The sequence below is a fragment of the Lissotriton helveticus genome, chromosome 11, assembly GCF_964261635.1.
Source record: "Lissotriton helveticus chromosome 11, aLisHel1.1, whole genome shotgun sequence".
Classification (NCBI taxonomy): Eukaryota; Metazoa; Chordata; class Amphibia; order Caudata; family Salamandridae; genus Lissotriton; species Lissotriton helveticus.
The window spans coordinates 41,132,766-41,158,866 of NC_136072.1; the positions used below are offsets into that span (position 1 = coordinate 41,132,766).

General features: G+C 45.6%; 1 protein-coding gene across 1 annotated transcript in view; it reads left to right on the forward strand.

Moving 5' to 3' along the window:
- Window positions 1-26,101, forward strand: part of LOC144791163 (cytochrome P450 2J5-like) — a 575,154-nt gene that overhangs the window by 509,640 nt on the left and 39,413 nt on the right. Inside the window, exon 8 of the mRNA XM_078665817.1 lies at window positions 14,683-14,824. Within this exon, the coding sequence (XP_078521943.1) occupies window positions 14,683-14,824 (142 nt within the window). The remainder of the gene's footprint in view (window positions 1-14,682; window positions 14,825-26,101) is intronic.

Here is a 26,101-nt window from a genome sequence, read left to right on the forward strand (position 1 = left end):
TTTGCTGCCAAAATTGTTTTATAAAAGGACATTCAAAAATTATATGCAGGAGGTCACAATTAGCTTCAGAGCATCTCCAACACCTAGAATGCGGTGATAATCCAGCTCGTTGCAACTTTAAGGGAGTCCAATGCCAATCATGTAAAGTTTTAAAAACACAGAACTTCATTTGTGCTTCACGAGTGCCCTTATCCTATTGGATACAAAAAATACTTTTGCAGGAGATCTCTTTGCTATGGAACTGATACAAGTGCTTAGAAAATGTAATAAAGCAATACAAAAAATCTACATGTTCAAAGACACACTGAAGTATACAATGCACACATAGTTGGGTTTATACTCCTATGGTGTAGACGCTCTACAGCCGCCACAGCCAAGGGATCACATGCCTTATGTGACATTAAAGTGAACTACTCCTGATTATTATTTTTAGCCAGTAGCATATTGCAGGTGAATAATTTTAAATTGCAAGCAACATTACAAGACATCAATGCAATATGGTGTCTGAAAGTGTCGCAAGGCAGGCAGACACTTGTCAAGCACGTTTCCCTGAATACAATAACACCACTGGAAGAGCACTTTCAACTTTGCCTTGAATATATTTTGGCAGAGATATACACTTAAAAATATACTTATAGCATCAAGGCACCGCGAAATCATGGCATACTCATTAAAAAACACAAACAAATGGTAGGTTAATGTATTACACCCATGCATGACAACGTTATTAACAGGTACGATGGAGCATCCTATCAGATCAAACTCACTAAAATTGCACAAAATTGATTAATCGCTTAAGATTGGTTTCCCACGAAATAAAGTGCTATCAATCATCAAAGTGCAATAGCGCCTCATTGAGGGTCCGAAACCTTATACAAATACTCACAACAGCTGGTAAGAGAGGTCGCCGAGGCTCTGCGCTTCTCTGTTTCATAATTTTAAAGAATTTTAATAACTTTTGCTCTGTGTGTGACACTTTAATCTGCCGCTTTTCTGCACATTGTATAGTTTATTTTATTGTTGATTGACGAACAATTTACCTGGCTATGATCGCCGCTCCTCGGTGCAACGCTCTCTCTTCCGCATAATTTGTATTTTGCTCCAGGCACCGATCCGCCACGGCTTGTGCCATTTGCAGCGGCGGGGCCACGTGAGCGCGAATTCCTTTCCGCCCCCACATCCTCACTTCCGCCCTGCTGGCCGATTGGCAGGTTAGCGGGCTAGTGAGTTTCTTTCCCCTGGTACTTAATGACGCAATGGCGGAAGCGCAGCGGACGAGCGCAGCGGACGAGCGCAGCGGGAGCGCCGACTTCGCGCCGAAGTCGTGCCAAAGTCCTGCCCGTCTGCGCCCGTCCGCGCCAGGCCGGGACCAGGGGCCACTCGTTCTGCCCCTGATTACATTAGTTACTCACGTGCGGCCCTATTGAGTCTACAGCCACCTCCCTGCACCTTCGCCCCTAGCCTGAATTGTCAAGATGCGCTGTTAAAATGTCCTAAATGTGCTCTTACATTAGACTCTGTTATCTCGGTCACGGATTCTCTTTCATCTACTTTCTGGGACTCTTCGCCTACCACTTATCAGGCCTCCTCTTCCAAATTGAAAACATGTCCTGAGTTGAACTTCATCAGCATCAACTGTTGTTCTCTCCCTAGGCACAGGAGAGATATCTTTGACCTCCTTGAGTCTTCCAGTCCGGCAGCCATGTTTGTTACAGAAACATGGCTCAACGACACCTCCGGCCCAGACATCGCCATGGCCCTCCCCAATAATTACACCTTTGTGGGGAGAAACCGTATTCTCAAGGAGGGCGGAGGGATTGCTGTTATTTTTAAAAGAGATTTCTCCTGCAAATGGGAAGACATAGATTTTCCTGGTTGCGAAGCAGGTCTCTTTAAACTGTTCCTCTCTCCTTCGTTTACTTTGACTGGAATCCTTATTTACCGCACCCCTGGCTCGGCCTCGGCTTGGGCCTCTGCTCTTCCGGAGCTTATTGCCCCTCTATTATTACAATCTACCAATTTTCTTATAGTAGGTGATCTAAACATTCACTTTAATCAAATTTGCTGTCCCATTAGCACACGTCTATTGTTGGATCTAGCCGCTCTGGACCTTCACTTACTTAATTCCGACCCTACCCACAAAGCCGGTAATCTACTAGATCCCCTTATTTCGAATCTTAACGGTATCACTTACCATTCCTCCTCTCCTGTTACTTGGTCTGATCATTTTATTATTGATTTCTCAATTAAGACATCTAATCACAAATCTTTAACTAGTTCACATCCTCACAAGGCCAGCAGGAACTGGAAACGGTTAGATAAGGATAAATTGAACACCTGCCTTGAAATTTCCAAACCTACGTTTCCCACCATCACTGCGAAAGAGGTGTCGGTGGTCAGCTTTCGGCTGACATCAGCCCTTGATTCCTGCCTTCCAACTCAGAAAAATAAACCTCAGATTCATCACCCTCCGGCACCCTGGTTTATTGACGCACTCCGCCTTGAAAAATCTTGTTGCAAAAAACTGGAACGCATTTGGCGCTCCAATTATTGTACAATTAACAAAACAAAATATAAGGCTGCTTTGCGGGCCTATCATTCTGCCTGTGATACCGCCAGAGCTAACCATGCCAATATCTCTATACTCAATGCCCAAAATCGACCCAAGGCCTTGTTCAAAGTGGTAAAAGATCTTTCAGGCATGTCCGCTGCACCTAAAGACCCTTGCCTGGACTTAACACAATGTAATGCCCTGGTAAAAAAAATTCTGGAGAAAATCGATAAGATCTATGCTACTTTTCATGCTACTCCCATTGATTCTTCCACTTCCGTGTCTCATTTACCCACTCCTGGTTCCATTGATACTTAATCCTACTCCCATTTCCCCTTTTCTTCACTCCTGGGAACCGATTTCGCTCTCTCTTTTTCTTAAATATTTAAAGGAAATAAAAACTGGTTCTCCCCGTGATCCTATGCCCCCACAAGTTCTACGTAACTTGGATCCATCCATACTCCAGATCATTCTGAATCTTCTTAATGCTTCATTGGCTGAAGCTACGGTCCCTAACGAATGGAAACATGCGATGGTGGTTCCATTGATAAAAAAGGCCAACGCGGACCCAAATAACCCTTCCAACTTTCGTCCTATTTCTTTGCTTTCTTGCTATTCTAAGGTTCTGGAAAAACACGTTAATTCTCTTCTCACCTCTTATGTTGAATCTTCCAATCTCCTACACTGTTCTCAATCTGGGTTCAGGGCCGGCTTCTCTACTGAGACCACGCTTCTTGGTGTTTCTGAGACCATTAGAAGACAAGTGGACAGCGGGGAGACAGTGGCACTCATTCTGTTAGATTTGAGTGCCGCTTTTGACACCGTCTCCCATTCCATCCTGCTGTCCACCCTACAATCTGTGGGTATTGATGGTCCTGCCCTGGCCTGGATTGCTAGCTTTCTGTCTAATCGCACTTTTCAAGTCTTTTCTTCTTCGTCTGTCTCCTCTATCTTTTCTTCCCCTCATGGTGTGCCCCAAGGGTCTATCCTCAGTCCCCTCTTTTTCAATCTTTATGTGAGACCTCTTGCTTTCTTGGCAGAACAAGCAGGCCTCACGATTTATTCATATGCAGACGACACACAAATCGTCTACTCGTTATCCACCAACAAACATCTCCCTACGTCCTCCTTGCAGTCCGGGTTGGTACAAATTTCCAACTGGATGCACAGCCATAAATTAAAATTGAATGGTGACAAAACAGAGCTACTTCTATTCGGCTCTCTTACCTCGCTCTGGGGTCCCCAACACTGGCCTCATCAGATGGGCCCAACTCCTACCCCTTCAGCCTCAGTTCGCAACCTCGGGGTCCTTTTTGACAACCGAGCTGTCATTTAAGCAACACGTTGTAAAAGTCTCAGCCACCTGTACCACCATCATAAGGTGGCTGAGAAAAATCACGTGGATGCTTCCAGCTGATACCCTGAGGACAGTAGTCCAGGCCCTGGTGACATCTCGCATGGACTACGGGAACATTCTGCTGCTGGGTGCCTGTAAGGAGGTAACAAAGAAATTAAAGGTGGTTCAGAATATGGCAGTTCGCCTTCTCTGTAACTTGTCTGCCAGATCATCGGCCTCTATCCATCTGCGCAAACTGCATTGGTTGCGCATTGAGAGCCGAGTAAAATTTAAAGCTCTGTGCATATTGCACCATATTAAAATGGGTAAATCTCCAAAATATCTGTCCTCTTTAGTGCAGCATTATGCTCCCTCCCGTACGCTCAGATCCTCTACACAAAACAAATTCCAGGTCCCTCGGGTCAAGAGAGCTAAAATGGGCGGCCGCTCATTCGCTCTACTTGCTCCTTCCCTATGGAATGCGATGCCTCAATCCTTGCGATCGGAAACTTGTTACTTGAGATTCCGTAAAGGAATTAAGACCTGGCTCTTTAACATTTAATATGCGTGCTCATTCCCTCTTATAACTTAACTTACTCTCTGTTTGCTTTAGCGCCGGGAAACCTTCGGGTAGCTGCGCGCTTAATAAATGTAATTATAATAATAATAATAATAATTACAAATCAATCCACCAGTCAGAAGCTGACAAGTGCCCCGAACAGCCAAATCATTGTGCAAATTGGACAAATCCAGCAATTATGGATTATATGCTGTGACATGAAGTCATTCTGAAAAAAAGGGTTTAGACGGTTTCAAAGACAAAATGCCTACATCCCAGAGAGGCATGCAGTCCAGGCTGCACAATCTATTACCTGCACCAACAGCTGCCGCCATCCTCCCAGTCTAGCTACTCACTTTCAGCTTCAGGATCACAGAGACAGCTTAACCAGCCACGGCAGTAGCCCACCTTATACCCAATCACAAAAGAGGATAGACAAACAGTGTTCCGACTCATTCAAGTCGTATAGTGAGCAATCCCTGTGTTTCAGGTAGAAGCAACTATAACCCTGACAACTTCTGTGTACCAAGCAGCTCAGCAATACATTTATGTTTTACTGGGATAATTAAACATTATGAAAGGGAGAATGTAGCAGCGGTGACAGAACAATATTCAGAGTGGGGGTGCTACCAGCTATGTTATAGTTCGGAAAAACGCAAGAGTGTAGGAAAGTGGGATCTTTCTGTCATAGATACCCCACTTTTCGCCTGGTGTCAGTGTGTTTTGACTGCAGTTCACTGGGCTCCTGCTTATCAGTGACTGTGCTCTATTCTCTATATTTGCTTGGTAGGTACTTTGTACACCACACAATTGGCATACTGGGGTACCATTGTATGTCCAGAGTATATGATATTGAGTTACCCAGGGCATTGGTACCCCAGGGGTCTCCCATGGGCTGCCACATTTATTTTGCCACCCATAGGTGCCCATGCAAACTGTGTCTGCAAAACTGCCATTGCAGTCTGTGTGGCAGGGTGTGTGCATCCTTCACTTCAGATATAAGTTTCCAACTATACACCGGTCACAGCACTTAAAATCAATAAGTCACACCTAAAGCAGGCCCTTCAGTCCAAGGGCAGGGTGCATGGTTCAAAGTGTGTGGGTACCACTGAATGAGCAGAAGTAGCCCTAGAAATCCCAGACTCAATTTTCTGGGCTTTGTAAGTGAGGGACAGCATTATAAGGTATGTAGTGGACACTGGCAAGTTGAGTTGTCTAACTTCAAAATGGCTGCCCGAACCAGGTCATGTTTGGTATCAAACATGTGGGAATCATGCAACTGCACGGATTTCAGTGTTCATTGAATGATACCATGAACTGTGGGGCTCCTTAGACGACCCCCCAATACCTACCTGTGTAGCCTTACAGGGTTTACCTGCCAGCCCGCGCTGCTGCTGACCCTAGGCAGTGTTCTCCCCCCCCCACTGATGAGCTTCACTCAGGCAGGGGAGGCTGAATAAAGTATTTCCTGCATAGGAGAGGTGTGACCACCTCTCCTTTAGAATTAGGTAGGGGTGGCACTTCCAAGCTCCACCAGACTGCATTGAAGGGCACATTTGGTGCCCTCCTTGCATAGATCAGCTTGGCCCAGTTTAGGAGCCCTTGGTTCCCGCTCTGGTGTGAAATCACACAAAGGACAGGGGAGTGACCCTGTCTTTTCCCAAGATCTGCAACTCTATGGCTGTGCATCCCCTCAGTCACCAAGGACTCAGCCTGCATCCCAGCCTTAAGGAATCTCCCTTGAAGTGAAGGAGTCACTTCCCTGCATCTGCAGGCACCTCGACTTCAACGACCGGTTTGCTGATCCTGTTGTCCCATGGGCATCGCCCGTCTCTGTAACACAGGTGGTGGTTTGTTGGTTCTCCAGAGGCCTGACCAGTCTTCCCTGCAAGTCAGAAGACTGCAATCCCTCTCCAGCCAACGTAGACAGCCTCCCTCTACACTGTGTTTGTTTGTCATTGCCAAGGGTTGTTGGCTGTCTTCATGGAAGATCTTCAAGCTTCAAGTAGCCACTGCCCCCAGCACTGCACAGTTCCAAGAACCTCATCTTGCCCTGTGTCCTCTGCCTTCACCTTCTGTGTGCTGTTGAGGCCTCCATGTGACCCCCTGTGCCTGCTGCCAAATGGTCTTTGAGGAGGCTCCATCGATTTCTGCTGGCTCTTATGGATGCTGTTGCCAGCCCTGACTTATCCTTGCTGGGTTAGTCACACAGACTTTGCTGGTCTGCAACCAAGCATCTTCTCCCGTGAACCGTTGTTTGCGTTTGCCAAGGCTTTTTGGTGGTCCTGCAAGCCACTGACCTCCCTGCACTCTGCACCCGTCGTCCAGCGTGGGACAGCTTGTGTAATGCTCCTGGGCTTCTGCAACATCACCTGGTCTCCACAACTGCTGTCTCTTCTTCACCGTGCAACCACAAGAACCTCCAACCAGGGATGGTACTGTGCTCCCGTGCCTCCTGGTCAACTCCGCATGGTTTGGACTCTGCCCCTCTGCTTTCAGGTTCTTCTCATCTGGATTCTTCATCCTGGTTCCACCGGCTTGATCACGAAATGCTGTAGCTGTTGAATTTCCACGTCCCTCCATTGGCAAGTATCGAAGTTTCCGACACCAGTTCACCCCCATGCACCTGGGTTTGGTATTCACGGGTGAGGTGACTCTCCAACCTTCCTTGAACCAAGTGGTTCCTTCAGGATCATTTGGGAAGGGTTCTAGAACTCTGTGAAAAGCTTACTGACCAAATATAGTAGGACATGCAATTGTTTTACACCCTCCTGGATAAGCCTTGGCTATTCTCCATGGCTACCCCTTGAATGTTTTGGTTTTCAGGGACCTAATCACTATCACTAAGGGTTGCCTGGACTCAGTGCACAGTGCCTCACCTTAGGTGTAGACTATATGCTGAACCAGCCTCCAACAAAGAGTCGCACAAAAGAACAAGGCTGTTCGGCTTCCACTTATTCACCTGAATGTCATGGAATGGAAAGTGCCTCTAGCAAGAGAGAAAATACTGGGCAAGCAATGTGGAAGAGTGGGGAGGAGCATTGTCCAACAAAGACAGCAACTTGTGAACGCAGCACTAATCAGGTAACAATCCCTTCAATTGGCAATGCACACCGAGCTTGGGGTGCTGAGGTGGTTATTGCTCTAGGCGCCCTAACAATGGGGATATAAGCAGAGCAACTGAAAACATCCAGCGCTCATGTGCAGTGCTCTTACACAAAGAAAAAAGTAGTACATTTTACAGTTTGCTAAACCGGGACAAAGCCTTCAAGTAATGGGGGTCTGCTCCATGAGAGGGAACAAACAATTAAAAAAAGGAGGGCCAAATAGAAAAAATAACCACTTAGAAGCAAGGATTTTTAAATAACACTGAAACAAACATATGAAAAGCAGTGGACGGGCTGTAAACCCGCAAAGTAGATACAACATGTCTCGAACACAGCGCAAGCTCTGTCTAGGCTTGACCTAAAAAGCCACAAGCCATATCTGTCCCTTCTTGCTGAGGATGAAGGACCGGAAGTACCAACGAGCAAGGAGGCTAATAGCTCATCAATAGTGTTAATAATGGAATTAACTGGAGGACGGTGAGAACAGAATACAAAAAAACTGGTCCTGTCTGTCAAAGGCACTAAAGCCTAGTTCCTGAACACGAAAAAGATAGTGACGATCTGACGACTGCACATTATCTCATGGAATGTCAGTGGAGTACCAAAGATACATACAAATTCTAGCCTGTGGGATTACATAAACGATCACAACATAGTTTGCTTACTGGAAACTTGCTGTGCAAAATCTTTCCCCTCTGGAAGGTTTAGTAAAATCTCCATTTCAGAAGAACAAAATGAAACTGGGGTCCTGCCCCAGAGGTCTTACAATATACAAAAGAAATAATCTTCAATATAGTTATAGCTGAGTGGGTCGATGTTAAATTACATGTTATACATAAAAACCCACTTCCTTAACATAATCAATAGTGTCAACAAACAGAAACAATGGTCATTCGCTCATTTTCTTTATTCGGTTTACATATGTAAAACCATAGAAGTATGCAATACAAACTATAGAATTGGTAAATTAAAATATGACTTATAGCTCATGTCTCAATGTCCACTCCCAAAGACAGAAACCTAACAGCATGGGAAATAATGGTCATTTGTAACATCTACATACAACTAATCTACAGTAAGTAAGAAGATGAAACTGCATTCTCTCCAGGACAGTTTATGTAAAATAGGAACAGATTTTTATTTTTTTGGGAGTCAATATGATCACTTCATCTTAAAAATCATTTTACAAAGTTAAATTACGTATTAGTAAATCTCATCACAATAATTAAGTAACAAAGGGAAAATAAAAGAAGAGAGAAAAAAAGGAGGCACCAGAACTGATGAATGAAAAATAGATGATCGCACTGCAGATATCATAAGCCTTCGTCTACCACAATCAACCCTTCATGCTGCAAATAAGTTACATCCATTGAATTTTGGAACAAATCTTAACCACCTTCATATGCCTTAGCTATTGCCATTTCACTCTCATACGTTTGTCAAAGTAATGACCAAAATTCAGCAACTCTAGGCGGTATTACATCCACCCATGCCCTTGCAATGCATAAGCATGCACTAGCTGTGATGATTGATGTCAGGGATTTAAGATTATGATTGTCCCCATCCTGTGGACCAATTAATATCTCTTTATTATTTAAGGTAAAGTTCATCCCCATCTATGTTATAGTTGGGAAAAACGCGAGAGTGTAGGAAAGTAGGATCTTTCTGTCATAGATACCCCACTTTTCGCCTGGTGTCAGTGAGCCCAATTCACAGAACTAACTTAAGACAAAATCCTAAACTTACTATCATTTTGGTATTCACAGAAGGCACTTACTCATTTTGGTATTCACAGAAGACACTTACTCATTTCGGTATTCACAGAAGTTAGGAGTCCTAACTTTAGGACTCCTAAATGCCTTCTGTGAATACCGAAAGTCCTAAAGTTATGATTTTTCTCAGTTTAGGAGTAGTAAAGTTAGGATTCCTAACTTTAGGACTCCTAAATGCCTTCTGTGAATACCAAAAGTCTTAACATTAGGATTTTTCTCAAATTAGTAGTAGTAAAGTTAGGACTCCTAACTTTAGGACTGCTAAATGCCTTCTGTGAATACTGAAAGTCTTAAAATTAGGATTTTTCTCAGTTTGAGGGTTGTAACCCCTTCTGTCGTATCCTCTAGATCTAGGGTAGGGCCTGCGGTTGAAGTGGCCGGAAGAGAGGCCCCTTCTTCCTGCCCGTCCAAAAAGGTTATTGGTATTAAATACTCTTCTCATATTTTGGTGGCCTTGTCCAATGCTGTAAAGGTAGACACATAGTTACCTAGTGTCTTAATAAGTTCTTTCCCAAAAAGTAATCCCTTGGGGTTGAGGGAGGGCTCTTTGTCAGCCAAGTCACTCAATTTTGGGCTGATTGTAGTTAGAACGACTCTTCTCCTCTCGGAGTTGAGGCTGGCATTGCGTTGACCAGTAAACCTAAGGCTTTCTGACTGAGGCCTCTAATTACTTCAGTGTCCAAGGGCGTGCCGTTGAAGTGGCTATCCTCAGCTGATAATCCTGACCAGAGGACCAAGGATATCAAGGACCCGGTCTTGACAACCCTTAAGGGAACTCTCCATCCCGTTTCTGGGGTCCCTACCAAGTTTAAACAGATATTTCATTAGTTCGGGGTCAAGGTTTGGGAGACTTAGTCTTCTTTGGAAGGTCTGGAGCATTCGGCTCTTAGTAGATTACGACTATCTCTCTCCAAAGGGTTCCTTAGCCATTTTTTCATGAATTTGCCCATGTGTTCATGGTGGAACAAATCTGAGCTTCTAGGGTGTTTTATATTAAGGGGAGAAAACATTTCCTCGCCAAGAGGGTCTACAATATTGTCCTTTGACGATGAAGGGAGGTCGTCAACAAATGGTTGAGAATAAAACTCCTGGTCTTCCTCATCTGAATCTAAGTCGTATTCGTCTGAAACATCAGAGGCATCACCATCCTGAAAATCGTCATCTCCCAACTCGAGATCATTATTTTGGGCACTTCGATATTTTGTGCTGCTAGGGCCACCCAGATAGTTTGTGCCGCTGAGGACACCATTAAGAGTTGTGCCGCCAAGGACACCCAATGTATTTGAGCTTCGGTGACCTCCCATAAAAGTTGAGGTGCTGGGACCTCCCATAGTGCTCTTGGGGGTTGCATGATCAACATTCTTATTCCTTTTAAGTCTTTTCCCCTTACTTCGATGAGATCGTCGGTGAATAGGATATGTTGGTTCTCATTAGCATCAACCTCCTCAGAAGGGAGTGAACTCTTTGATACCATAACTTTAGATAGGGTTTCCAACATACAAGCTCTAATTTCTTTATGGACCATGCTTTTGAATGCTTCGTTATCCATATTAGGGATGGGGGCGCTAGCCTCATCGGAGACTATATTAGACATAATATAGATGACAAGGGTTATTAAGTTGACAGTAAGATGCCGTATCCTTTTTAAAAAAAAAATTATATTCTGTATTAAAATTAGGTAAATTGCACCCTTTCTTTATCTATGTTTTTAAAATATTAATACAAAGGTTTCAGGGCAGGTAGAACAAAGGAGTGGGGAATAATATGGGTTTTAGTAGGTAACAGCCGGTAAAGGATAGCCACAAAGCCACAAAGGTGTTTAAAAAAATAGAATATGAAACACAAAAGACGCTAAATTAAAGAATTGAAATCCTTATTGTTAGAAAAAGGGAACCTCCAAGTGCAGCAACGAGTGTACTGTTGAATGTCAGCTGATCGGGTCGAGCAACTGTCAGAAAGCTTGAGCACCCGATCAGCTTGCTCTCGTTGTTAGCGCGAGTGAGGAAAGCACCCTGGCAAAGCGACCACACAACAAGCGCATTGCCACGTTCCTTTCCTCTAAAGCAGCACTGATGGAGAAGAGGGTCAGGCCGCCTAACAGTATAAGCCCATAATTGGGTTAAGGCACAGTAGCGAAAGGCAATGCAACATGAAGATGAGAGCGGGAGGTCGCATTAGCGAGGAATGATAATGCGCAAGTGCGAGTGTGCGAAATCAGGACATCGGGACACTGAGGCATGGGGGAAAGGTGCCGATGGGAGGCAGACCTCTACCCCCAAGGAGGAGTAAGTTAAGGACCGAGAAGGCCAACGAACAAATAAACTCAAGGGAAAGAGGAGGATAAAAAAAAAAGGGGGAGGGGTCAGGGGCTAACCTCCATAAATTGGAGATCGGCTTGACCGGAGTAGAGAAAGGAGGGTGGGGGGGTAAAAGGCCCCAAATGAGTTAAGATTAAGTTTAAACAGTTTAAACAGTGTTTAAACAGTATTGTAAAGCAATATTAAAGTAAATGTAAATGAATTTATCTGCTTGGAGCCGCATTTAAAAGAGACAGATTGTTATGGGCTCATGCCTTTTATTTGCTGTTAATGTTCTATTCTGGAACCTTTTTGCTTTATGATGTATGCGGCTGCTTGGACTGCATTAAAAGAAATATGCATAATGGTGGCCTCCGGTCTTGTAATGAAATCCTATTCTTATGGTATTTGGCTGCCACTTTCTCAGTGAATTAAGAACAGATTATGCAAACAGACTTTTTCAGATGCAGCGTTAGTCAAGACCTTTTGCTATTCCTCAAATTATATATATAAAATATACATAATTAAAGGGGCTTTCAACCTGCCCTCTTCATTCATTGGTGTGTTGTGTGATTCACATTTTACCTCTGCCCAATACAGCCTGCAGCATGGGGCAATGGGAAGCCTACTTCAGCCACTGGCTACCACCATTTTGAGTGGCTATATTTTCCTCTTTCACAAGGGGCATATCCACCCACAAGGTAGTTCCATTTCAGTGCCAGTGTTTTTGTTTATTTTTACTTTGGTGCTGCCTTTGTGTTCTGATGTGGTAACAGAACGCTTTCTACTAGTGAGCTCAGGGCACATTCCAGCTTTATCATTTCCTGTCTCTTGCAAATGCTGTTGTACATTACTTTGGATTGGCCTTTGTTTATGTGACTGCTGCTATTTTGCAACATACCTGAGTGTGTCCTTTTGAAACTGTTCTTTATAAATGTATCCTGTTCTCAATGCGCATACAATGAAGTGCATGTATAACGGCACTCTTTTATGTCATGCTGGTATGCATAATTGCATTTTAATTGAGCACTATATTTATGCTTGCATACTAATTTGGTCCTTTCTTGTTTGCTTTCAGTGTTCTTGTAAGACATGCATATATAGACATGTAACTACTATATTACTAATTGAAGCTCTGCCTTTGATTAAAAATATCTTGTCTATCTATCTATCTATCTATCTATCTATCTATCTATCTATCTATCTATCTAGCTATCTATCTATCTATCTATCTATCTACCTAACAACCTGCTTGTCTGTCTACCTCAGTACCTGTCTGTCTGTCTATGTGTCTGTCTATCCAACCATGTCTATCTGCCTAACAATTACGTGCCTTCCTAATTACCTGTCTGTCTACCTATCTACCCACCTTTCTATATGTCTGCCTCTCTGTATATTTACCTGTTTATCTATCAGCCTGCCTATCTGTTTCTCTACCAGTCTATCTACCTCTACATTTTCCTATCTATCTATCTATCTATCTATCTATCTATCTATCTATCTATCTATCTATCTATCTATCTATCTATCTATCTATCTATCTATCTATCTAGCTATCTATCTATCCTTGCAATACTGTCGATCTATATAACCCTCTCTATCTGGCTTTGCAAGCCTTTATATTTATCTAACTTTTCCCAATCCTCGTTAGCTATTTGTAATAAAGATTTACAAACATATTAGAAAAGAGAAATAGAAAAGGCAAGAAGCTGGCAGCCAATGCCAGACCAATTGTCCCTTTTTAGGTTGAGCCTAGACAGCGCACATGCGCTGTGTGCAAGACCTGCTGTAAGCACTACACTGAGTGTAATCCTGCCTGCTACTTACCATTGGACCATTCCCACATCGCTCTTCATTGCATCCTCCTAAGTTGTTCCCGCAACTGTTCTTTTAAAGAACTTTAAAGAAAAGGTTATGGCAGTCGCAGATAAACTGATGCCTTCTAGCCCGTGGCGTCACTTAATGAGTGGTGCTCAATCTGGAGGAGGTAATTAAGCTGGGCGTTGTTGAGCTAAAACTTGTAAAATGTGCGCTGTTAGGCACCGCTCATCTAAAAGTACAGCAGAATTCCAGTGTCAGTTTTCTTTGTGGCTGAACTGAAGGACCCAGCTCCCCATGTATTAATCGCCAGAGGCAAAGCTGCTGAAGTTGTGCTGCAAGCTAAGCTGCTGAAGCTGTGCTGCAGGCCACTGTGAAAATGCAGACAAGACCGTGAAACAGAGGGCGTGGCTACGACGCGCTGCAGGATGGCCGCTTGTTGAAGGGACTATGCAGGCCAGGCTTCTCTATCCTGACATTCTACATGAAGCCATGGGTCCTGCTGCTAAAGAAATCCCGGTACTGTAAGCTGAACATAACAAGAATATACGACTGAAGTTTCAGCGGAGTTGAGGACACGGAACGCATGAAAATCGCAGATATGATTTTGAAGAGCTCTTTCCTGTTATGTGTGTTGTTGTCGATGCGTTCGTTGAAGGAGGTCCTTTTGGCAGTTTGAATGAGTTGGTGGTGCCTGCGGCTGGAATTCTTGAGGGCTGCATGGTTGTCCGGTGTTTGCTCGTGGCGCCATTCCTTCTCTAGTCTTTGGCAGGTCTGCTTTGATGCCTGGAGGTCGGCAGTGAACCAGATGGCCCTTCTGTCGGTGTATCTGTGTGAGGGTTTCTTGATCGGGGTGAAAGTGGTGGCGCAGTCGTCATTCCATTGCCGGAGGTTGCAGGTGGCTGTGTCGGTGTCGGTGTGCTAGGTTGGAGGGTCTCGGGCGAGGGTGGTGATTAGCTGGTCTTCGGTGACCTTGTTCCAGCTGCGGTGGGGGATTCTTTGCTGTCCAGTATCCTGCCCTCCTAGCATCTGTTTTCTGAACAGCTTGCCTGTACTTTTGTCTCACCCTTGCCTTTGAGTGCACTTGTCTGCCTGTCCATCCTCGCCTTTTTCCATCTGCCAATCCGATTTGCCCATCTGTTTGCCCGTTCAGTGACTGGTTATGTTTTGCATCAATTCACCCAGTTTATCCAACACATTTCAAGTCATTTGAATAAAAGAATCTGTTGTTTTCTCTTTAAGGGCACCATTGTAATCTCTAACCTCTTCTCTGCCCTTCATGACCACACTATTTGGGAGGTTCCTGAAGAGTTTAACCCAAGTCGCTTCCTGGACAAAGAAGGAAATTTTGTGAGGAAGGAGGCATTCATACCATTCTCTGCAGGTAATGATATCTTACTTGACAAACATCAGCGTTCTCTTTAACATAGGATGAATGTATCACACTACAGCCAGTGGTGCCATCCGGCATCTGTAATGTAATGTAATGTAATGGAGTTTTATAGAGCGCACTTCTACCCTGAGGCCTCGTAGCGCTTAGGACGGGTGGATGGAGGCAACTGTCAGTTTATGCAAGTTACTGGAAAAGAAGGGTCTTCAGCCGTTTGCGGAACTTGAGTAGATCTGGTTCACTACGTAGGATGAGGGGCAAGGAGTTCCAGCAGGAGGCGGCGTTCCAAATAAACGAACGCCCCTCCCCCCCACCTAGCTTGTTTGATTTTGCGAGTTACTGCCAGGCAAGTACCCCCAGATCGTAGGGTTCTTGGCGGATGGTAGGGGGAGACTAGGGAGCAGACTAATGCTGGACCGGTGCGCCACATGGCTTTGTGGGCTATACACATCGCCTTGAATTGGATCCGAGCCTGTATTGGCAGCCAGTGGAGTGTTTTCAAGGCGGCTGACCCTGAGTGTCTACGAGACAGTCCAAGCAGTAGGCGAGCTGCAGAGTTCTGAGAGACCTGCAGTTTTTTTATAGTACTCGCCGGGGCGCCTAAATACAAGGGGCCTCATTTATGAGGCCTTGCGTGAGTTTTGCCCTTCCGATGCGTCACTTTTTGTGACGCATCGGCGGTGTAAAACATGCCTCCTGATGCGCACTATTTACAAAGTGACGCATCTAAGCAGATGCGTCACTTTGTAAACCCCTGCGCTACATTATACCTGCGTCAGGTATAATGTATGCAGAGGGGGCGTTCACCCGCAAAAAGCCTCGTAACAGTGACGCAGTGAAATCTATGAGATTTCACTGCGTCACTTTTAGGACGCTGTTGCGTCAAAATCTTGCGCCTGCCTCACAGTAGGCGTAACACTGACGCAAGCCCTTTCACATGGGGCTTTCCCCATGTGAAAGGAAGCATTGCTGGAGTTGCGTCACTTTTGTGACACACTCCAGCAATGCGTCACTTTTGCGCCTACAGATACGTCAGAAATACTGACGTATCGGTAACCCCTTGCGACATGATGCGTCATATTATAAATATGACGCATCAATCATGTCGCAGGGAGAGCGCAGTGAAAAGTGACGCATCGCTGTTTTCACGCAGCGATGCGTCACTTTTCATAAATGAGACCCAAGGAGTTCCCATAATCAAGGCGAGACAAGATGATAGCCTGCCCCATGATCCTCTGGGCCTGAAAGGGGAGGAGCGGCAAAATTTTCCTCAGCATCCTCATCAGACCGAAGCAGGTTGCCGAAAGCTTGGTGGCTTGATGGTTAAACCCTAAGGTGTTATCAAGCCATACTCCAAGACTTTTAATCTGATCTTTGGGTTCTGGTATGGTGCCCATACAGGTCGGCCAGTCAATAATTGATCTGGGAGAAGGGGACTTCCCCAGGAACATCAATTCCGACTTTTCCCCATTTAATTATAGATGTGAAAGTGCCATCCAGTTAGCTACTTCTTCTAAGCAGCTGCCCAGAGTGCTCCACGAGCCCTTGGGATCGTTTAAGCAAATCACCAGTTGGGTGTCATCTGTATAGGTGAAAATTTCGATGCCGAACGGGTGCACAATCTCTGCTAGAGGTTCCGTATAAACGTTAAAAAGGGTTGGACTTAGAGAGGAACCCTGCGGGACCCTGCAGTTGAGGGGCCATGGCTTGGATTGAGTGGCACCCTCTGAGACCTGAAACACCCGATCTTCCAGGAAGGATTGCAGCCAGGAGAGAGCTAGCCCCATTACTCCAAGGTGTCTAATACGAGCTAGCAAGATGTTGTGATCCACCGTGTCAAAGGCGGCACTCAGTGTAGGAAGGTGGATTCCTGACTATGGTTACCCCAGATTTTTTGCCTTATGTTTAGCTGGTTTTTGACTTAGTTGGCCTGGGATCCTGCTAATCAGGGCCCCAGGCTATCTGCTCTCTCTATAAAATGGACTCCATGTACCTTAGGTGCATACTTAATTGGATTTGGGTCACTCTTATGAGTCCCTGTACAGTGTACTATAGGTACCCAGGGCATAGGTGCACCCAAGGCCTACCAGGGGCTGCAGCATATATTTTGCCACCCCTGGCTGGCCATCCAAACTGACACAACTGGCTGATCACTCAGCTGGGGCAAGGTCGTGTAATCACCCCTTGCTTAGATATAGTATTCCTATGTCTAACCTTATATCTGGACACATATGCACCTATAAGTCACTCCTATGGCAGGCCTTAACAATCCTGGAGGCAGAGTGCTTGGTTTTATGTGAGATGGTGCTCTAGCATGAGCTGAGCCTGTCTGCAGCTTTCAGAACCATGTCCTAATAGCTGTTCTAGGATTTTGCCATACCATATACTCTTAAGTGCATTATAATCCTCGCGGTTATTGCTAACTTTGGTTTGGCTTTATCAAAACATGTTGTGTAAGGTGTCATACGCTTTGGAATACTACCCCCTCACGAGTTCTGGCGACGGGGGTAGCATTCCACCCTTCTAGAGGGAGAAGATATGTTACTTCCATTAATCCCGGTTAAAGTTAACCAGAGCCTCAGCATCACAAAATGGATGCTGCTGCCACAGACACAAGTCTGACCTCCTGTTGCTGGGAGCCCTTCTAGCGAGGGAGGCTTGGACAATAGGTTTCCTGTCACAGGGAGGTGCTAGCACCACCCCAGACAGGAAATAGTGGATATGGGCAGGGAGGGCTGAATGAAATGAGACACTGCCTGGGGCACACAAGGTGTCCCATGCATAGTCCAGTTCAAACCGGTGCTGGGGCACTCCAGCCCCAGCTCTGGTGTGAAACTGGACAAAGGGAAAGGGGTGTAACCACCTCCTTCCTGGGTCCCACCCATAGGAGGGACCTAGCAGGTGATCCAGCCCCTTGATTTGGAATAAAGGTAGGAGCTGTGCCCTTAGACTTTAGATCATCCTGACTGCAACTTTGATACGAAACTCTGGAGCCTTCGACATCCTACTCGACGTAGAAGACTGAAGAATCTCCCTTGTGGTCAAGGAGTGACCACCCTGTGCAAGCAGGCACCATCAAGCGCTCAACAGTTTGCTTTGTTGTTGCTCCCGTCAGAGCTCGAACGACAGAGACCAACAAGAACTGGACTTCCAGACATCCACCAGCCCGATCCACAGCCGTAGCAAAGCTGAGACCCGTGGAGGCGACGAGAGACGTGGGACCGGCCATCTTGGAAATCCAGCGAAGTGCTTTCTGTGCAGCTCCTGAGGCACCCTCGAAGCTGTGCATTAGGGATTGAGAAGCCCCAGCCCCGAGCATCCTTTGCACTGAAGATCACCTCTCCACACTCACCGAGTGCTTCGTGGGGCCCTTTTGCATTTTCCTGCTCGACGCGTCTATCCGGTCAATTGCCCGTTGGCTAGTGGCCTCTGTGATGACGAACCTTCAAATTTTCAATGCTGGTCTGGTTGCTCCAGACTGGCCCTTGCTCCCCTGAAAGGGAGCAGCCCATCAGACCTTGCTGGTCTGATCCAGAAGCCATCTTCGATTCCTGCGTGGGTTGCATTTGCCAAGGCCTGTTGACTCCAAATCGAGATCCAACACCGCCGACAGCGAGAGCCGTTGTGGGACAGTCCGTGTCCAGCTCCTGGTTGTCGTCGACACCTCCTGGTCCACGTGGCAGCGGAGACAAGCTTCACAACATCACCTGATTGCAACCCTACATCGCCTGGTTCCTTCCTGGTTCCTTCCTGGTCACTGGCTAGTGACCCAGACTCTGTCCCCTCTGCTTTCAGGTACTCTACATCTTCGATCCACCCTTGGATCCAACCGGACTCTTCTCTCCTGGTCGCCTGCAGCATCTTTTCTCCAAGGCTCCATAGAACTCCACGACGAAACCTGACACAGTTTGACACCTATGCACCCGCTTCCTGTGGGTGAGGTAACGTGAGTACTGCGGTGCTCCTGTAGAGATTTACATCCCTAGTGTCCTAGTTTTAAGTAGTTAAGTTCTAGTCCAGTCGGAAGACTTCCAAATCTGCAACTTTCTAACTTTACGCACCCATTGACTTCTATTGGTGTACGCGTGTGCATTTAGACACTGCACCCGCATCCCGTGGGCCTCCTGCTCCCTAACTGCTGTTAGCCCAGTGTAGCCCCAGCGATTCCCAAGGCCCTAGGCCTTACTATTGTTCGTGATGTGGTACTTATACCACTATTTTAGTATATGGTTTAACGGGCCACCAGGGCCTATCCATATTTGTGCAACCTTTGTATGTTATATTAAGTTACTTGTTATACGCTTGTGCTCCTGTGCTCATAAAGAGTTAAGGGGATCTATTTAGAAAAAAATACATATAAATTTTGAATATATAACCTGTGTGGTGTCCTTTCATTTGGTATTAAAAGGTTTGCATATGGTAAAACAGCTGGCTTCACATGCCCTCTTGAGTTTAGCCTAAGACTGCTTTTGTCCATGCTACCACTAGGATAGCTGGTCTATAAGGTTGACTTAACAACCTTCACCATAAGGGTTGTTTGGACTGGTGCAAGGTGCTCACTAGAATAGTGAACATCATATACCAGGCCAACTTCTCACACTCAGATCTAACAAAATAATTGCTGTGGTGCCGCCTTGATCCATGTCTCTCCGGGCTGACTCTGTCACTGCCAGAAGGGCAACTTCCGTTCCGAGCTTCAGGCGAAAGCCTGCTTGGGAATCATGGAGTAGGTTGTGAGACTCCAAATGGTTGACCAGAGAGAGATTGATGTGCTTCTCTAGCAGTTTGCCCAGTCTTGGCAGGAGGGAGATCGGGCGGTAGTTAACCATAATTGCAGGTTCAAGATTGGGGTTTTTCAATAGGGCTCTAACTTGTGCACATTTCCATGCCAGTGGCACTATTCCTGTGGCAATGGAGGCGTTTAATATACTCAGAATTGCTGGTCTAATTAGATCTGCGACTGGTAGCAGATGACGAGGAGGGGCTGGGTCAGTAGGAGAGCCAGATGACACTTTTAGCAATAAGGTATGCAATGACTCCTCATCAAGCAAAGGGAATTCCGTAAAAGGGCAGTATGTGGTTGCAGAGATGTTCTCGACCTGCGGACGGTTGGATTCACTCTTAGAAGGGGCAAAGGATAGAGAGATAACCTACATTTTTTGGTGGAAATACTCCGCCTGATTATTGCAGCGATTTTGGGCCTCTTTGGGGGTCAGGGAGATTTTGAGGGAGCTTAACGAGTGTTTTCGCGATCTGGAAGATTTCCCTTGGGGAATTGGCTGCAGTCCTTATCTTCTGCTCATAAAAGGAGGATTGCGCCATTTTTATTTCCGCCTTATACTTCCTGATTGCTTCTCTATAGTTGGGTCGACTTTCTATCCCTGAAGCCTGCCTCAATTCCCTCTCTAATTTTCTACACTTTTGTTTTAGCTCTCTTAGTTTAGAGGTGAACCATGGTGCTTCTTTAGCCTTAGATTTTTTAGTGTAGGATTTTTAGTGGGGCTACCGAGTCAAGCGAGGTCTGGATCCAAACCTTGAAGATCCTATTGGATATCTCTAGGTCTTTGCCCAGCACCGGAGGTGCGGCGGTCAAAGAACGAACCCAATGGCTGGTGGGGAGATTCGAACAGTTCCTCCCCATCAGCGGGGCTAGGCTAGGAACCGGGGGAAAGGTCACAGTTTCCCAGATTAGTGGCACAAGCAGATGATCGGTCCATGGGAGGGGCGTTGGCAGTCCCACATGGAGCTTGTGATTATTGCTAAGTACAGCATCTAGCAGATGGCCCCTCAAATGTGTAGATTCGGAGCTCTTCAATGTGAATTGAAGAGCTTCTAAATTGGACAGAAGGGCCTTCGCTTGGTGATCAGCAGGTTCATCGAGGTGAATATTAAGATCACCAAGAACTGTAAAGTTTGCCGGGGATAGGGCTAGCCTAGCTCGGCCACGTAGGAGGGGAGGGAGTCAAGAAACTGGCCCATCTGTCCAGGAGGCCGATAGAGTAGTAGACCAGAGAAGGTCAGTGTAGATGAAAACTCCAAAGCGAAGCTCATACTTTCACAGTAGGGCACTTCGGCTGAATAGGAGCAACAGTGGAAACAGTCCCTGAAAGTTATCCCTAGCCACCCACGTCTTCCTGACTTCCGGTCAATTCTATGACGTAAGTATCCTGGCTGTAAGAGCTGAGTAATGGCAGGGTCTGCCTCATCTGGTAGCCAGGTTTCGGTTAGGAAGATGGCATCGGGGTTTAGACTTTCCAGAAGAAGTGACATTTCTATTGAATGCTTTTTCAGGGAGTGACAGTTTAGAAGGAACATTTTTATAGGTGGCCGGGAGTCAAGACTCGTTAAGGTGAAATCGCAATGCGAGCACTTTGGGACATCATTGTCTAGACACATAGCATGAAGACACATAGCATCAGTGGCTACTTTGAGGTTCCACAGGGTCTGTGAGTCATATTTGAGGCGGGTGGTCTGGTGGCTCTATGAGCTAAAACGCACAGTGCTCAGATTCTGTGTTTGACTCCCATGGTCCCAGGTTCAAGCCTTTCATCCGGTGAACAACCTTTACAACGAAACTTTTACAACGCACTACAATTACAACGCGGTCATTACAACGCAAACCAATACAACGCATTGCGCTGGGGGGCGCTCTAGGATAGGGAATAAGTTTAATTTACTATCCAACACCTTCCCTAGTGTCCACGGGGACTGGTGTTGGAATAGTAAATTAAACTTTTCACTATCCAGCACCCCAAAGCGCTATGCGTTGTAATGGATTGCGATGTAAAAACCGCGTTGTAAAGGCAGGCATTGTAATAGCCTGCGTTGTAACGTCATACATCCCTTTCATCCTTCTGAGGTTGATAATATGAGTGCTACTGATTTGTATCAATACACACTCATCTGCCAATAGTACACAGTTGTCTTTAGGAATTTTGATGTTTAGTTAGGCCCTAGAACTATCTTTACCTCCTCTACGTAGAGATGTTTAATTTTGTCGGTCAGGCCCCCAGACAGCCAGTACAGTCGATTCGAAGGATCACAGGAGAGCCCATAGGCGGCTGCCAGTGCCATGTCTTTATTCCTAGTCATCCTGTGGAGGATTCTCTTTCAAGTCTCTTGCCTCTAAGAACAAAGCGACCACATGGGGGACATGCAACTCAAGTGTCAGCACTTGCCTCTGACCCTCAGATTCACAGAAGTGGCACTGTCTGAAATGAGAGCGAGACCAGATGAGGATGGTGACAAATAGGAAAGAGAAGCTGCTTCTGTGCTCTTGTTAGCTGCCTGCAGTTCGGTTTCCACACAGTGGGGCTGTGGTAAGGAGAGGCAGGCTGTCTGGTGAGAAAGAGCCTGCAAAGATCCCAGCATCTGCTCACCGAGCATCACAGGTTTTCCAGACCAGTGAGGCACACAATGCCTTTCCCATACTCTCTGCCTGGCTTCTCATTAGTAAATGTATTTTATTTTGGCTTGTATTAAGCATTCAACATTGTTCCCCAATATATTATTTCATAACTATTCTGACCACTCCATGGACACATATATGGCTCCCCATGAAGTCCATTATAATGCGCAGTACCGCTGGCCTGTTGAGAAGTGTGCCCCATATGATCTATCTTATGACTACATTTACAGGCCTGTGTTAACTTTGAGCAGTGGGAAAGTGCTAAATAGTTCCCAGTGCATGTGCTCCAAACACTAAACATGGTGAAGGATCAACTAAACCCAGTTGGCATAGTTTACTTTTAAATAACGTTACTGTATTACTTCTCAGGAATTGCACCAAGGGTATTAAAGTTAAATACCAGAGGTGGGCTACAGGGTAGATTTAAACCACCAGGATCAGTGACTTTAAAAGCATGAATTAAAAACTGCCAGTGCAGGTCTGAGATGCTGAAACAAACCTGCAGCAAGTACATGTGAAAGGGAAGCAGTTTTGACCAGTTTAATAACCTAATTTTTACATTTGTTTTTTTTAAACTTTATTTACCATTTTCAAAAATAACAATTGTCCGGTATATGTTCATAATGCAACATTTTGATGCAAGAAAGACAACATTTTAACAAAGCATACATTAACACTTTACCCAAGTCAAAGTTGAACAGCGACTCTCTACTCAGCGAGACCTCTAATACAATGGGATGCAATTACTGCCTACAGGTGAGTCACTGAACAGTCACATTTTAATATGCTACATGAAGTTTCAAACAACCCCAGCGGGGACTGTCCCAGATAGCATTTGTGATGAAGAGGGTTGAGCAATTTCCAGCAAATAGGCTTTCAAGGACCCCATGTGTCCTTAGGTCTTGAGGTCGTAGGCAATGTAGAGGAAAACAAATCACTGTTAGTGTTGCAGTAGATCAAGCTACTTAACCATGCTTTTACAGTGGGGGTACGCCTACTCCCCCAGGCCATAGCTATTTCCCTTTTCACCAACAATAATGCTATTGAGGTGTATCTACGTAGCTGTTTGGGGATGTTCCGAATATAACCTAAAAGGGCATCTTGTGGCGGGGGCTGCAGGTCCAGGTCGGTCATCTAACACAATGCGTCGCATACCCCTCTCCAATCCGCAGCAACTTTTGTGCAATTCCAGGTCATGTGTGTAAAGTCAGCATGCAGTGTATCCCTAGATATTTAGTGGTCCCCTTGCACCATATTAGTGGGAATCCACAATCCCATTTAGTTGTACTAACTGTCAGCTGGAATATCTCGGACTTACTCCGAGCCACCAACACGTATGATTTCTCTGCTTAGGTGTTCTAGATTTTCTTGTGGTCTTCGAACATACAGGACAACATTTCCCAAATACAAGCATATTAATAAAAGCCCAGTTGTAAACTGAAGTATGTGGTACAAATGTTTCTCCTGTAGGTGTCTGACCAACGGATCCAAGGCTATTATGAACCAAAATGGCAACAGCGGGCATCCCTGCCTGGTGCCCCACGTCAACTGAAATTGGGGAGAGAGGGTTCTGCTCAGTCTAAGTCGGGCAATGGGAGGAATGTAAAGGAGTGCGGTAGGTTCAATAAAGCCCTTTGCATGCCCATTTTCCTCATAACAGCTAAGAAGAAAGACCATTCCAAGGAGTCAAGCGCCTTTTCGGTGTCTAAAAGCACGGCTGCAGCAGGGGTTTGCGGGACAATCTTATTGATGGTGGCAAAGAGAGTTCTAATATTTAATGCTGTCGACCTGAGAGGGACAAAGCCGGACTGTACCGGCGATATTATCCGGTCAAGTAACAAAGATAGACATAGTGCTATCATTCTGCCGAGTATTTTATAATCCAGATTCAACAAGGACAAGGGCCTGTATTAGGCACACAAGGACAGATCCTTGCCTGGTTTTGGCAACTGTATGATCACAGCCTCACACAAAGTGGGAGGAAGAATTTGCTTTTCCAGAGCATCATTGTAAACTTCCAATAATAGAGGGGGAAGTATTTCCTTGTATGTTTTATAGAAATCGCCAGTAAACCCATCTAGCCCCGGTGCTGTGGAGCCATTGATGGCTTCTATAGCACTAATAATCTCATCTTTAGAGAAAGGTTCTGCAAGAAATTGTTGCATTGCTTTTTCTTTATTGCTAACCATACTACAGCTATTTCAGCCAGGTATTTATCTCGATCATCATTGTCGAGTGTCAGTCGCGACGTATACAATTGCGTGTAATACCTCAGGAACTCGTCGAGAATCTCTGGGGTACCAGTGAGCAAGTGCCCTTGCGTGAGTAGTGGCGTTGTAATACATGACCGCCCAGTCGAAGGGGCAAGCATTCTCACAAGTGTGCTGCCTGGGTGCTTGCTCTTGCCGTAACGACAAGCTGCAACATGTTTACTCAGACAGTATGCTTTGCGGTGTGAGGCCTCTCTTAACTCTGTTAGTAATATTAACCATCTATTTTGTGTGTCCCGGTCCAGGTGCAAGACTGATTCCTGATCTAGCACGCTCAGCTGCGTCTCTTATTTGTTTGAGTGTTGTTCTGAGATCCCGTAAAACCCCGGCGTGTTTAGAGATGCACACCCTGGCCTTCCAAATTATAGCCCATGACGAGGCCGATACAGTATTTATGTCAAAGTAATCGATTATTGCTTCCCGAAGCTTGTCTTTAAATATGCTAACAAGTAGAGCCTGACCAAGAAACCTCCACTGCTGTTCACTTCGCTCGGGTCTGGGATTCTAAGGGTCATGATCACAGGAGAATGGTCAGATAGGGTTCTGGGCAAATGTAGGGTCGCTTTAAACCAGGTGGCCAATGAGGGAGTAACTAGCCAATAGTCCAGTCGCGTCCAGGTATGCTGTCGAGTGGAGTAGTGTGTGTAAGCCCGCTTGCCCGGGCGGCAGTGACTCCACACATCTAGCAAACCCAAGTCCTCAGACAGTGCCAACAAAGCAGTATGAGCTCAGGGTTTAGTGTCAGTTGATGTAGATGTGCCATCCCTAAGTGGATCTAAAAGGAGATTGAAGTCCCCACCCATGCATATGTGATCTACGTCTATTTGGAGGAGCTGTGAATGGAGCGCTCTAAAAAAGTCTGGATCATCTACGTTAGGGGTATATAGGCAGACGAGCGTGATTTTGTGACCCATCAGATGTCCTGTAACAATCACGTAATGGCCCTCACTGTCAGTTCTTGTTGTTGAATGTTGAAATGGAAGTCGTTTATGTATGAGCACAGCTGCGCCCCTAGCTTACGTGCTATAATTAGCAAAGTATCTGTGGGAAGCCCAAGCCATCTCGAATGAAGTCGCCGCTGCTTTGGGAAAGTGCGTTTCCTGGAGGAATGCCACCCTGTCTGATGTCTCTGTAAATAGGTTAGCACTTGTCTACCTTTTTTGGTGTGGTTTAATCCCTGCACGTTCCAAGTAAGGAGTGTCAAGTCAGTGTACATGGACAAGCTATTAGGGAAAGTATCTATCCATGTGTGTAAGTGTGCATTGTGGAAATCTACGTACCCTATGAACAAATAACATAATAGACACAGCAAAGTGTTGAAATAGTGAAAAACAAACCCCTTCCCCCTCCCCCCACCCATCCCTACTACCCTCAATCCAGGGACATAACCACCTACCAGATAAGAAACATGCATCATTATTCTCCGAACTTAGTGGAAAAAAAGCGGACACACATATGCAATCTAATAATGAACCAATCAAAGGTGATAAACAACCAGGGGGGAGGGGAGGCAACACCTTGCCAATCCACCAGACTTACGGATTATTTAACATTGGATAAACCTTAAATCTATGTGCTCTTAGCCATATAACA